This window comes from Ovis aries, chromosome 2 (genome assembly GCF_016772045.2).
Source record: "Ovis aries strain OAR_USU_Benz2616 breed Rambouillet chromosome 2, ARS-UI_Ramb_v3.0, whole genome shotgun sequence".
In the NCBI taxonomy this organism is placed as follows: domain Eukaryota; kingdom Metazoa; phylum Chordata; class Mammalia; order Artiodactyla; family Bovidae; genus Ovis; species Ovis aries.
In genome coordinates, this window is record NC_056055.1 from 117289638 (window position 1) to 117302546 (window position 12909).

The following is a 12909-nucleotide window of genomic DNA, read 5'->3' on the forward strand; positions in this document are numbered from 1 at the left end:
TTCACATGATGTACTCTGCATAGAAGTTACATAAGCAAGGTGACTCCTTTCCCAATTTGGAACAAGTCCATTATTCCATACCTGGTTTTGACTGTTGCTTTGACCTGCATACAGGTTTCTCACGAGGCAGGTAAGGTGGTCTGGTATTCCCATCTCTTTATTTTCAATAGTTTGTTGTGATCCACAGAAAGCCTTTAGTGTAGTAAATGAAGCAGATGTCTTTCTGGAATTCTCTTGCTTTTTCTATGATCCAACAATGTTTGCAATGTGATCTCTGGTTACTGCCTTTTCTAAATCCAGCTTGTCCATCTGGAAGGTCTCGGTTCACATACTGTTGAAGCCTAGCTTGAAGAATTTTGAGCATTACCTCGCTAGTATGTGAAATGAGTGCAATTGTGGGGTAGTTTGAACATTCTTTGGCATTGCCTTTCTTTGGGATTGGAATGAAGACTGACTTTTCCCAGTCCTGTGGCCACTGCTGAGTTTTCCAAATTTGTTGGCATATTGAATGCAGCACTTTCACAGCCTCATCTTTTAGGATTTGTGATTCCATGGACTGCAGCACACCAGGCTTCCCTGTCCTTTACTGTTTCCCAGAGTTTGCTGAAATTCATGTCCATTGAGTTGGTGATGCCATGCAACCATCACCTTTCCCAACGTCAGGCTCTTTCGCCTGGTGAGACACAAATGCAAGTGTTTTCCCCCCAGTACCAGACACCTGTAAGGCAAATTCAAATCTGTGGCTTCCTCCTTTCTGGAATTTTCCCCCTTTGAAAATCTACCAAGGTATATGTTTGTGTACTTGTACTTTCACATGCTATATACATCAGTAGTAATTTTTTTTACAAGAAAAATGTGATTTCATGCCGGCACCCAGAGGATTTCTGATGGCCCCAGACCAACTCCGATCGCCTCTCCAGCACCTCTCTCCTGACCATGACACCAGCCACAGAGGTTCACACGTGACTCCCTAAATGAGACACCAGCTCTCACTCCTCCCTGTATCCCCATCTCCCTCGTTCTACATGGATAATGCTACTGATCCTCAAGCTTCAGTTTAAGCACCATCTCCTTGCAGAGGCTTTTCCTGGACACCGAACCCCTCCTCCACCTCAGGTGTTCTTTGCTGTGTTCTCACAGTCACAAGGGCCCCCTCCCCAGCCTTCACCTCGGCAACAGCTCTCATTACACCAGCCTGCAGTGCCCAGTGAGCACCTGAAAGGCGGGAACTGTATCTTCAACCTTAAATACAGCCCCAGAGTAGTTTGGAGAATTTCCAAAATCAACAAAGGCCCTGACATCCTTCCTGGTATGGTTAGTGCTTCTGGGCAACTTCCCTGCCAGATCCTGCCTGAGGCAGTTCCCGGGAGCTGGGGACCTAGAAAAGACCTAAATGCTCTCCTGAGAACCAAAAGAATCGGCTGCACCTGGACCCAGCTCCTCACTAGACAAGACGTGCAGGTCAAGTTCTTCCTCCTGTGCAGGCCTGCTGCTTGTGTCAGATGAAGGCACAGAACTTCAAGCTCTACCCATCTACTCTTCTCAGACCGAAGAACTGAGTGACAGACCAGGGGGTTTTAAAGAAGAGAAGGAAAAGTTTATTGTGTTGACCTCATTTTCATTACAGTACCAGAAATTCATTCTCAGTTCATTTCAGGCGCAAAGGGCTCTGCAGACATTGAGCGCCCCAGTGCTTGCTCCAAAGCAAGGGGCAGCACCCAAACCGATGGTGCATTTCACAGAACATGATTACAATAAAATAGAAGAGTTACAAACAGTTTTTTTTAAGTACATAGTTTCTTTAAAAATTCTAATATTTTACTTTGTTTTTCCATGTTTACCTTATTATTACCAAAAACAAGTGACTGGAAAACATGGTACTTGATATTTTTGTCTCAAATTGTTGACCTTAGGTTACTGTATTTTGCTCTTTTCATTTTAAAGAGGGATGATACCCATTTCTCTGAGGAAATCTAAAAGGTGACAAGTAAGGCGAAGCATAAATTACAGGTGGGATGAAGGCCCTGGCTCACACCCTAACTCATGTCCCACTTAAATCTGCCACATTCGGCCTCTGTGCTGTGAGGTAATTGGAAAGGGCTCAGTAGATGGCCTCACTTCTGGACTACCTCTGAAGCTGATTTCCTGATTTGTTTTTTAAAAACTGTCAGCACTCATGAACCCTGACAGGGAGAGATCCTCCAGTCAGTGCACTGACTCATCGTCACCCAGAAGAGCAGAGTCATTTCTGCATTAGACTGAGAGATCAGAGACCAAATAATGAAAAAGGAACTGGCATCCTCCAGATGCTCTGAAATGGCAACGGCAACCTGAGTTAATGATGTCTACATTTGGTGAACTCTGTCAGGTTATATCAAGACTGAGAAAACAGGAATTTAAATTAAAAAGTTTATCCCACCAGACTAGACACTTAACAGCAATATTCAAGTTGATCAACCCACAAAAATGTCCCCATAAAATAACATATTTTAAAAACTATTAAAATTACACAATGGAATATATATTTAAATAACTCTGCACACAATGCACCTTCCATTTGTTGTCACCAACAGAAATTTTCCATTACATAGCTTTACCAAAACTTTAATATTTCCATGAAATTCGATACTACAGTACTAACATCATTTTATTCAGAAAAACACACTAGATGTTCCCTTGGAACTCTTGCATTGAATCATTTCTTTTACCCATTCATGACAATTGTAGGGGGCAAAAAACTGCTTTCAAGTACCTAAATTTACTCACAAAGCAGGTGTAGGGGAAGGGGAACCGTACTTGTTTTGAGGGTGCTGTCTGGCCGGCTCCAGGTCGCAGGGTCAGTATGGTGTGACTCCCAGCCAAAGGGAGTGGATTTTCCTTCCTCCCAGTCTCTTCTGGAAACTGCACTGCTGTCCCTAGCCGTCAGGGACTCTGCAACCAGATAATCGTTGCTTACTCCATCAGAATCTTAAGAAAGTTCGCAATAGGAAGTCGTGAGGACAGCAGAGGAAATTAAGCTCCATTCTTGGAACTGCCTGTTCATGTGTATAAAACCTTTGCTCTCTCCAGAGAGCTGAGTTCACAAAATACACGGGCTTACCAGATGCATGTGCGATCGGAAATGCCGCTGTGAGAGAGTCAACGCTATCAGCTGCATGGAAAACTAACACACCGTCATCCTCAACGTGCTCCGTACAGAGGACAACTTTAACACAAAACACAGGCATGTCCCCACAGCCCCAACAGCAGATTGTTACACGCATTTTGACCTCAATCAAATATCACTGTTCACAGAACATAAACAGTCACACTGTTGCATATCATTCTGACATGTCATGTTATTTCATATCACTCTGGCACTGATTAAGACAAGTTTTCTATTATGGCATGATGAAAGAAAAAAATTCATTACATATACAAGATGGTTAGAAACAATACACTGTGAACAGTTTCCAGAAGCTTCAACTTTTCAGTGAAATCAATTCATGTTTCTTAGAAAAAAAAATATACCAATCTTTTCAGTCACAATTTGCTTTCATATAGTAGAAACAGCAGACAAAGCTGACCAAGACCAAATTTTAGTGGCAGCATCATTTCCTAGGGAGCTCAAGATTTGGTTTTGGAAGATCTTATGCCACTTGAACCAAGAATTCCTGGCATGAGGAGGAGGGTCTGAGGCCATCTCAGAAGCAGGCTGGGTCCTGCATATTTAGAGACTTCAATATAGGGTGGTAGGGGCAATGAGAATACACACCGCACAGAGAACAGATTTCACACTGCACCTTCCTCACACAGAATATGCATGAGAGACCAGGCAGAGGAGGTGGAAAGGTGCCCTGTTCCATGACCCAAGGGAACCAGCATTTAGAAAGCATATCCCAGTGACTTTATAGTTATTTCCTGCTCAATATCCCAGAAAATAAACTGGAAAAAAGCACAAATGTGTCCATGGTTTAGAGACACAAGTGGTGGCCGCAACAGCTTCTCTGAAGGCTTAATTAAACCTCAGATAAAACTGAGCAAATGTCTTTCATCCTCATTGATTCTGTCCCTTTAGCTGCTCCAACCAGTAGAGGAGCAGTGTTAGGGGGTGTGGGGTGGGGGGACAGGTCACACTACTGCCTTTGCCAACAGCAACAACTCTAAGGGACCATTTTAGTCTTGGATCAATTTATCTACAAGTCCCTCCTCCCCAGTTTTTACAAAAGCAAACTCAAAAGCTCCTTCCGACTTACAGACTCCTGAACTAATGCTTGCATGTGAATACGGAAAAAAATTAATTACTTGATGTTTGTCCTAAGATACTGGAAGGAGTCCATGGAGTGCTCTGCTGCTGTAGCCTGCAGCCTGGGCAGATGGGGAGCAGGACCTGCAGTCTCACACAACCGGAAGTCTCCTCTGGGCGCCTCCTAGCACTGCCCACCCAACAGGAAAGGCTGCTGCCCAAAGGCTGTTCTGTGTTGCTAAAGACACAAAAAGCCATGACTCATGAGTCCAACTTGCTTCAAGAAGCAACTCTGTAGACTCAGAACAAGGGGAACACTGGCAACTTCTGCTGGCTTAAACTAAAAGAGCTACAGAACAGTGTATAGAAAAACGTGGATTACACAATCAAAATCTCTCCTGGTCTCAGATCCGGGGGTCTTTCGTAGAGAAACGACAAAGCCAACTTCCCCTGGGTCTGAGAGACAAAAATTCTGCAGAGAAACAGCAGGTAAATGATGTGATGACCTTCCTGAGGGAGTTCTGAACCCCTCAAGGTGGATCACAAGAGGGGCTTACTATGGCTGTATCCAGTAAGGAAATAATAGACTTCTTTTAAGAAAGTGGGAAGAGAAAGCAAAGACTTTTGCAAATACAAAAATTGCTTACAAAACAATTACTTAAAAAGTTCATTGGGGCTGGGTGCAGAATAAGAATAATGTCTTCATTTCATATTAGTTACAATGGTTCTGATGGTTTATAAAAGAGAAAGGCCAATTTCTGGTTTTCCTCATGACCACTCCCCCAACATTCCAGAGCCCTCCTACTGCTATTTTTCCTACCCTCACCCCAACCCACCCCCCCTCCCCCCGCCGTCCTCCCCCCAAATTAATTTGCCCCGCGCTTAGCCTGAAGACACATGATTGTTCGTTGGGTTTCAATTTAACAATGAACCTGATGCTGGGGAAGGGCACAGGGGCCCACTGGCGCAACCCCGGAGATGCTCACATAGGCGCCGCCCCATCCACTGTCTGCCCGGAAGGGTGGCCCCGGCTGCAGACGGGAGCTCCGCCGCCCCTCCCCGTGGACTGAGGTAAGGAGGACCCGGCGGCTCCCGCTAGTGGCCTCTTGAGACACTGCAGCACATGTGGGCTTGTTTCTCTTCCAGTTGCTTTTGCCATCTTCTCTTCTGGTGAAAGGCCTGCTCTTCATAGAGTCCCCCAAAAATCAGTTCCTTGTCTTCCTCTGAGGTTCAAATCTAGTAGAAAGCCTTAACTTCAGAGATCCAGAGCCGCCGGCGTGCGGGAGTCAGGACGAACAGGGCGGCACGCCCAGTCGGTTCATCAGCAGTTGTATAGACAAATTGAAAAAAACTAGCATTTAATATAAAAAGTGTTTTTCAAATGGTGTAATTTCCTATCCTCCTCTGGAGATCATAATTCCTCATGTGTCTGAGGTCCTATGGAAAAGGAGAGCAAGTGGAGAGAAAATGGATCACTATCACGCTATAAAGTACAGACTAGGCATTTTCTGCTATTGAAACCTATTATGTGTGCCCCACCTCCACTGTATCTCTCTTTTTAAATTTTTAGGAGTTTTGGTTTAGTGTGTTTGTGTCATATTTTGAAAGCAAAAACAAAAAATACATTTTCATTTTCAAGAACACTGAAATTAACTGTATACCCCTACTCCCTCTAAATTGTTTTTACAAGTACAATATTTACTTCTAGTAAAAATGCACATATGTTTAGTCAGGATTCTTATTTTTTCACTTAATAGTGTATACATTTTCCTCTGTAGCAGTGTAATTTACCATTTTCTAGTCTTGGGTGTTTAAACTGTTTTCCAATGCCTTGAAAAAAAATGATAGTAAAATAAATTTCTCCATGTATATAACTTCTTTATTGTATTGAATTATTTCTTTCAAGGTAAATTCTCAAGAGAGGAATTATTGAGGATATAAAATTTTAATGAATCTTGATTGATTTACTGCCTTTTAACAAGGATTTTTCTAACGCACACAGCTTCAACAAGATTCACCCAGAAGAGTTTCACCACCATCTTCCCCAACAAATGGCATCATCACCAAAAGTTAAAGTGTTAGTTGCTCAGTCATGTCCAGCTCTTTATGACCCTATGGTCTGCACCCTGCCAGGTTCCTCGGTCCCTGGAATTCTCCAGACAAGAACGGTGGAGTGGGTAGCCATTCCCTTCTCCAGATTATCTTCCTGACCCAGGGATCGAACCTGGGTCTCCTACATTGCAGGTAGGTTTTTTACCATTTGAGCCACCAGAGAAACCCGGCATTACCAACATGTCCACTCTTTTCTATGTAGTAATAGTAATGCTAGAGTCCTTTAATTTGATTACTGTTTCTTCAAATTCATTTATTATTTGTGTTTTTATCTTATTTAAACAGTATGTCTACATTCTTTATCCATTTATTCATGAAAATCCTTAGGTTTTACTGATGAATTTCATTATTTTTATGGTGAATGTCCAACACTTCATCTGTGATTTTAATATCATGGCATAGTCTTCAGGATGTTTAGGGGAATCACTCAAGATCCATTTCTATAATTGCTTTTTTAGAATTAGTTTTGAGCTGAATAAATTAAAATCCAGAGTGACTCTTATTAAAGGCTTATATAAAGTCACTTTTTGTATTCTAACAATGTTTTAGACTGGCTACCACTCAAAATGTACACATAGCAGAGAAACCAGTGTATGTCATGTATCACAAAACTCATAACCCTAAACAATAATAATCACAAAGCACTCTTTCTTCAAAAAAAAACAAAACAAAAGAAGGAAGGGAGGGAGGGAGGAAGAGAGGAACAAGGATGGGAGAAAGAGAAAGAAAAAAAGGCAGCAATTACATTAATAAATACTGTCTAGAAGCCCAACTGAATAAGCAAAGGGAAAAATATAGACTACCAGATGTCATGATGGCGGACTGAATAACTGATTCTTCTTGTTCTTACAAGATTCTGTTTCTGCAACAGAAACCAGACAGGCCAAGAAGTACCTACCTAAAGCCAAAGATCTGTACATACCTTCTCGGCTTGCCTCCTTTGCTGTCTTGTCTCTATACAGCGCTCCCATTTCCTTCTCCTCCTGAAAGCGGTGCTGTAGCTGTTTGACCTCCTGATCATAGTCCTGCCACTCTGGGACAATTCGAACAGCGGCCTCCAGCTTGGGCTCTTTGGTCATTGGGTTATTACACTGTGAAAATCAAAATAACGTACTTCAGCCAAGTTAAAGGAAGGGTATGCTACATAGCATTCAGAGGTGTTTCTATTCTTGGGTTATAGGTCCTAACTGGACAAAAAGAACAATGATATGAGAAGCAATGTGGTAGGGGCTGTACAAAGCTTCTGCAAAGAAGTCGTGGAGCGCTACTGGAAGGCAGAAAGAGAAAGTCTGTTTGGAAAAACAACAAGGCACAGAGTGATCTGGAAGACAAATGGTAACTTCATGGATTCTAAATAGTGAAAACAGCCCCATTAGACAACAGAGGATTTACCTTCCTGCTGAGGTTACTGTAACAAGTCCTGCAACCCCTGAACTACACAATTACAGAGAAAGACCAAATTATCTAGCTATACATCAGACTGGACTGAATGCAGAAAAGAGCCACACACAACTTACCAAATCAATTGTTTTTGCCCTTTTCTTAGAGGCATCATCACACCACGTTTCACACCAAAGCCATTCTTGAGGGAGTGATTTAATTGGCACCTGATGGATCATGTTATTGGGCAAATCCTATTCAGTAGAGAAAATAAAACACAACAATCTGAAGTTGTAGGGGAATAAACAACAAGGTCCTACTATAGAGCACAGGGAACTACATTCAATATCCTATTATAAAACATAATGGAAAAACGTGAATAAGAACATATATCTGAATCACTTTGCTATATAGCAGAAATTAACACATTGTAAATCAACTATGTTTCAATAAAATACAAAACAGAATATTTATAAATAAAGTGCTATGGGAAATTTAAATAAATGAACAGCAAATTAGCTGCCACTACATATCACATGCCAATCACAAAATTTTAAAACAGAGTTCTTAGCAAAAACTGTAAAGTACCTACAGTATTTATTTATGGTGTTTTTAAAAACCAAAGTTTAGATGATCCATAAAACACCTATCCATAAGAAGCACCTGAAAAGCTTTAGGCTAAAACTCACAGTCTGCTTTCTCCTTGGAAGGAAGGCTATGAAAAACCTAGACAGTGAATTAAAAAGCAGAGACACTGCTTTGCTGACAAAGAACCATATATATAGTTAAAGCTGTGGTTTTTCCAGTAGTCATGTATGGATGTGAGAGTTGGACCATAAGGCTGAGCGTTGAAGAATTGATCCTTTCAAATTGTGGTACTGTAAAAGACTCCTGAGAGTCCCCTGGACAGCAAGAAGATCAAACCAGTCAATCTTAAAGGAAGTCAACCTGGATTATTCACTGGAAGGACTGATGCTGAAGCTGAAGCTCCAATACTTTGGCCACCTGATGCAAAGAGCCAACTCATTAGAAAAGACTCTGATTCTGGGAAAGATTTAAAGGCAAAAGGAGAAGTGGCTGGTAGCAGATGAGATGATTAGATAGCACCAATGGACATGAATTGAGCAAACTCCAGGAGATAGTGAAGGACAGGGGAACCTGGCATGCTGCAGTTGACAGGGTCACAGAGAGTTGGACATGACCTAGCAACTAAACAACAGACTTCCCTTCCTGAGGGCATTTCTAAGAAAAACAGCACTGCCTTCTAAAAGCCAATTAAGCAATGAATGTGGCTCTTGTATGTCAAAGTTTTGCTTAAAGGAAGCTCTAAATCCACCTTGTCAACTGAGGCTTGATCCCAAGTAGATGAAGCCCATGTGTTTTCTAGCCAACTGGACTCTATGCTTTGAAGTTTTTTTCTTAGGAAAACTTTTGAGTTTGACACATTAATAATAAAATGTTCTATTGTCCAAAGACACAACCAATATGATCCAATAGTTTCACTTCTGGGTATATACACATAAGAATTGAAAGCAGGGACTCAAACAGATACTTGCACACCAATGTTCATAGAGGCATTATTTACAACAGTCAAAAGATGGAAATAAGCCAAATGTCCACCAGCAGATGAACAGCCAAACAAAGTGTAGTATATACATACAATGAAATATTACTTGATCTTAACAATGGATAAATGGGGTTAATGAGTTCTCAGACAATGCTACTCAAAATGTAGTATGTGGACTTGGGGCACAGAGTTTGCTCAGAATGCAGATTCTTAGGTCCAACCAAATACCTACTGAATCAGCCAGTGGAGGATGGGGGCCCAAAGATGAATGCTTTTGTAAGTTCTTCAGATGATTTTTTTTTTTAATTAAGCTAAAATTTGAGAAGAACTGTTCTAATGTCTTTGCCCTGTCCAGTAGCTGGGTAAAACACCATTTAATATTAGCCTTTGCAAAGTCAGAAATGCATGCTGTTACCTCCAGGCTAATCATTAAAAAATTATTTAAAACCGTATAGTTTAATAGAGGGAAACAGAATTATTAAAAACTCTCAATCATTTGGAAAGAAACTGACTAAGGAAAAAAAGAAACAGAGGACATGTGGCATTAGCAAGGGGACTGTGGAAAAGCCAAACTTATTGGTGATGACCTTTACTATCAGCAGACTAATGTTCAAATTAAATGATGGTCACACCAAATGAAAAAACAAACCAATGTAAGCTCTTTATAGGAAACAGAACTAAAACACAGGATTAAGAACTACTGAAAACAGAAGGATAAAAAAATATACTACGAAACACTAACTAAAAGGAAAACCAGTGTAGCTATACTAATATTAGATGAAGCACACTTCAAGCCCCTGCCCAAAAAGCATCAATAGAAATAATAAAAAGTTAATTTGTCAGAAATATACATGACTTCTAAGTGTTTAGGCAATGAACAAAATAGTCTCTAAGTACATCAAGTAAAATCTGACAAATCTAAAGACAAGATTTCACATTATGGAAAGAGATTTTAACATAATTGTCTCAGTAACTAATGGAAGAACAGACAAAACACACATAACGCAACAGGAAAGAACAGAATCCGACTCCGTGTTGGATCTGTTTCTTTAACGTACGCTTCCTGTTGCTTTTGTTATCACTTGAGGATGCTTTCTAAGTCACTAAAAGGATGCTTTCTACAGTAATAAGCATACATAATGGCCTGCCTTGGGGAACCCAGTCCCTCTGCCTGAAAGTTAAACTCTAGAGGTTTTGTTCAGCTTAGAGAAACGTTGATCTGATTCTGGTCTACCTGTGAATGGCTGCAGGAAAGAAGAAATCAACACATCCCCTCCCAGAGGCTGGGCAAGCCAGGAGATATTTTGCAAGACTTTCAGCCTCTTCACTTTACTTTCTCACCTCCTGCCTCTCTCTGTTTTATAAAAGAAACTAGCATCCAGACCCCAATAAGATAGTTCTCTAGGACTCCTGTCCACCATCTTCTTGGACACCCAGCTTTCCAAATAAAGTTGCTATTCCTTGATTCGACACCTCGTCTCTAGATTTATTGCCTCGTCATACAGCAAGCAGACTGCGCTTGGACTCAGTAACAACATTATCACTAAACCTCACCTAATGGACATACAAAGAAAAGCATCATATCTAACATCTACAGGGTATAAAACTGTTAGGACCAAACTGGAGCCAGGACAGGCTCTAAGGGGCAGGCTAGGCCTGAGGTTTAGTCTCTAGGAAGGCTGAGGCACTGGAAACTCCCGCAGGCAGTGTAGCTCGACCCATCAGAAAAATCCCCATAGCCCCCGCCCGCGCCAGACCCGAGCCAATCTAGATAGGGATGCGAGGTTTAAAAGTCCCGCGCACACGCTTACGGTTTAAACAATCAGCTATGCTGTTACAGGAACAAAGAACCGTCTGTATAAAAGTAGATGTGATTCAGAGTTCGGGGCTCTTGTCGGATTCCACTGTGCTGGATGAGACCTGGGCCCTAACTCGAGCTAGCAATAAACCCCTTTATGCTTTTGCATTGCTGTGGACGTCTTATTCTCTCAGTTTTGGGGACTCGGACTCTGGGCATAACATTTGGGGGCTTGTCCAGGATCCCTTTAACTGGGAAGAATAACACTCTCCTGGCAGAAGGGGTTTCCTCACTAGGAGGAGAGATCTCTGAACACCGGTGTTTTCTGGTTAAGTCCAGCGTAAGGCTGAGGCCCAGCATCGTGCTGGGGAGGCGGCTGGCTCTGTTTTCTGGTTGAGACCAGCAGAAGGCCGAGGCCTGGCATTGTGCTGGGGAGGCGGCTGGCTCTGTGGACGTCCTGCTGGTAAGATACTCTCAAGGGGAGAAAAAGGTTAAAAAAAGGGGGCCCGGGAAGACCTAGTACTGTGTTTCTGGCCGAAGTACATTTGTTGTCTGTTTGTTGCATCTGTGTGAGTGCCGGCACTGTCTCTGCTCTTTGTGTGCTCATTTGGTCTCCTGTGTTTTTCTCTGTAATCATGGGACAAACAACTTCTACTCCTTTGTCTCTTATGACTGACCACTTCTCTGATTTTAAGTCTAGAGCACAGAATCTATCGGTGCTGGTGAAGAAGAACAAAGTAATAACTTTTTGCAGTGCAGAATGGCCGACCTTCCATGTAGGCTGGCCCTCAGAAGGCACCTTTGACTTGGGAACTGTACACCAAGTCTGAGATATCGTCTTCCGACTGCGGATCGGACACCCTGACCAAGCCCTCCTCCTTGGGTAAAACCTTTTTTGCCTCAACAGGGATTTTCTACCCCTCAGGTGTTGGCAACACATGTAAGAAAGAACCCAAACAATCTCAAGGAGCCTGAACCAACGGCGCCGCTATATACCCCATCTTGCAGGGGGAATTGTTAGGGGAAGCACTGATTGAAACCGCCCCACCCTGGCCAGGCACCATAGTAACCATTTGCATGAGTTGTTTTATGACAGGAGATCCTGATAAGAAATACGAACTAATAAGCCTCCACCAACCGGAAGAGTTCAGGAAAGGTTTAAAGGAGACACCGCCTGTACATTGTGAGCCACGCGGCAGAGCAGTTCTCCTGGGTTTCCTTACCCTGCTGCTCTCCACCCGGGTGCCCTTTCCCAATAAAATCTCTTGCTTTGTCAGCACATATGTCTCCTCGGACTTCGAGCACAACAAAAACCAGATGAAATATCTACCAAAACTGACCGTATCTGGATCAAAAAGCAAAGCTCAACAAACTTTAAATGCCTAAAATCATACAGAATACTTTCTCAGACTAGAGCAAGTGGGCTAGAACAAACAAACAAAACCCCAGAAAATCTCCATGTACACAGTGAAAGACACAAGAGAGGAACTAAAACATCTATTAATGAAGGCAGTAATACAGGAACTGAGAAACACAAAAGATATATAGAAAACAAGTAAGAAACTGGCAGATGTAAATCCCACCTCACGATTAAATTCTCCAATTGAAAGCCACATGGGATGCCAGCTCACATCTAATCAATTCGATTAATAATAAGCATTACTCAGAACACAGAGCATCAGGAATCCTTGCACTGCTGATGGGAGCATAAATCAGAACTACTTTGGAAACTGTTTGGAATTATCTAATAAAGATAAAGACGCACCAATCTGATGGGTCAGCAATTCAACGTGTAGTTGTATGCACAACTGAAACACGTGTACATGT

At 42.1% G+C, this 12909-nt stretch overlaps 1 protein-coding gene across 4 annotated transcripts in view; it reads right to left on the reverse strand.

The window, feature by feature from the left end:
- Window positions 1–1575: 1575 nt before the first annotated feature.
- The window catches only part of UGGT1 (UDP-glucose glycoprotein glucosyltransferase 1), a 116291-nt gene continuing 104957 nt past the window's right edge, over window positions 1576–12909 (reverse strand). For 2 of the 4 annotated variants that reach the window (XM_012130346.5, XM_004004484.6), the window contains 3 exons: window positions 7855–7971; window positions 7260–7428; window positions 1576–5662 (listed from right to left, as the gene is read on the reverse strand). In XM_012130346.5, the coding sequence (XP_011985736.2) occupies window positions 5637–5662; window positions 7260–7428; window positions 7855–7971 (312 nt within the window). In that variant the 3' untranslated portion in view covers window positions 1576–5636. Of the gene's footprint in view, window positions 5663–6569; window positions 7429–7854; window positions 7972–12909 lie in introns of those variants that run through there. The other 2 variants (XM_060411070.1, XM_060411069.1) reach the window with 1 other exon arrangement.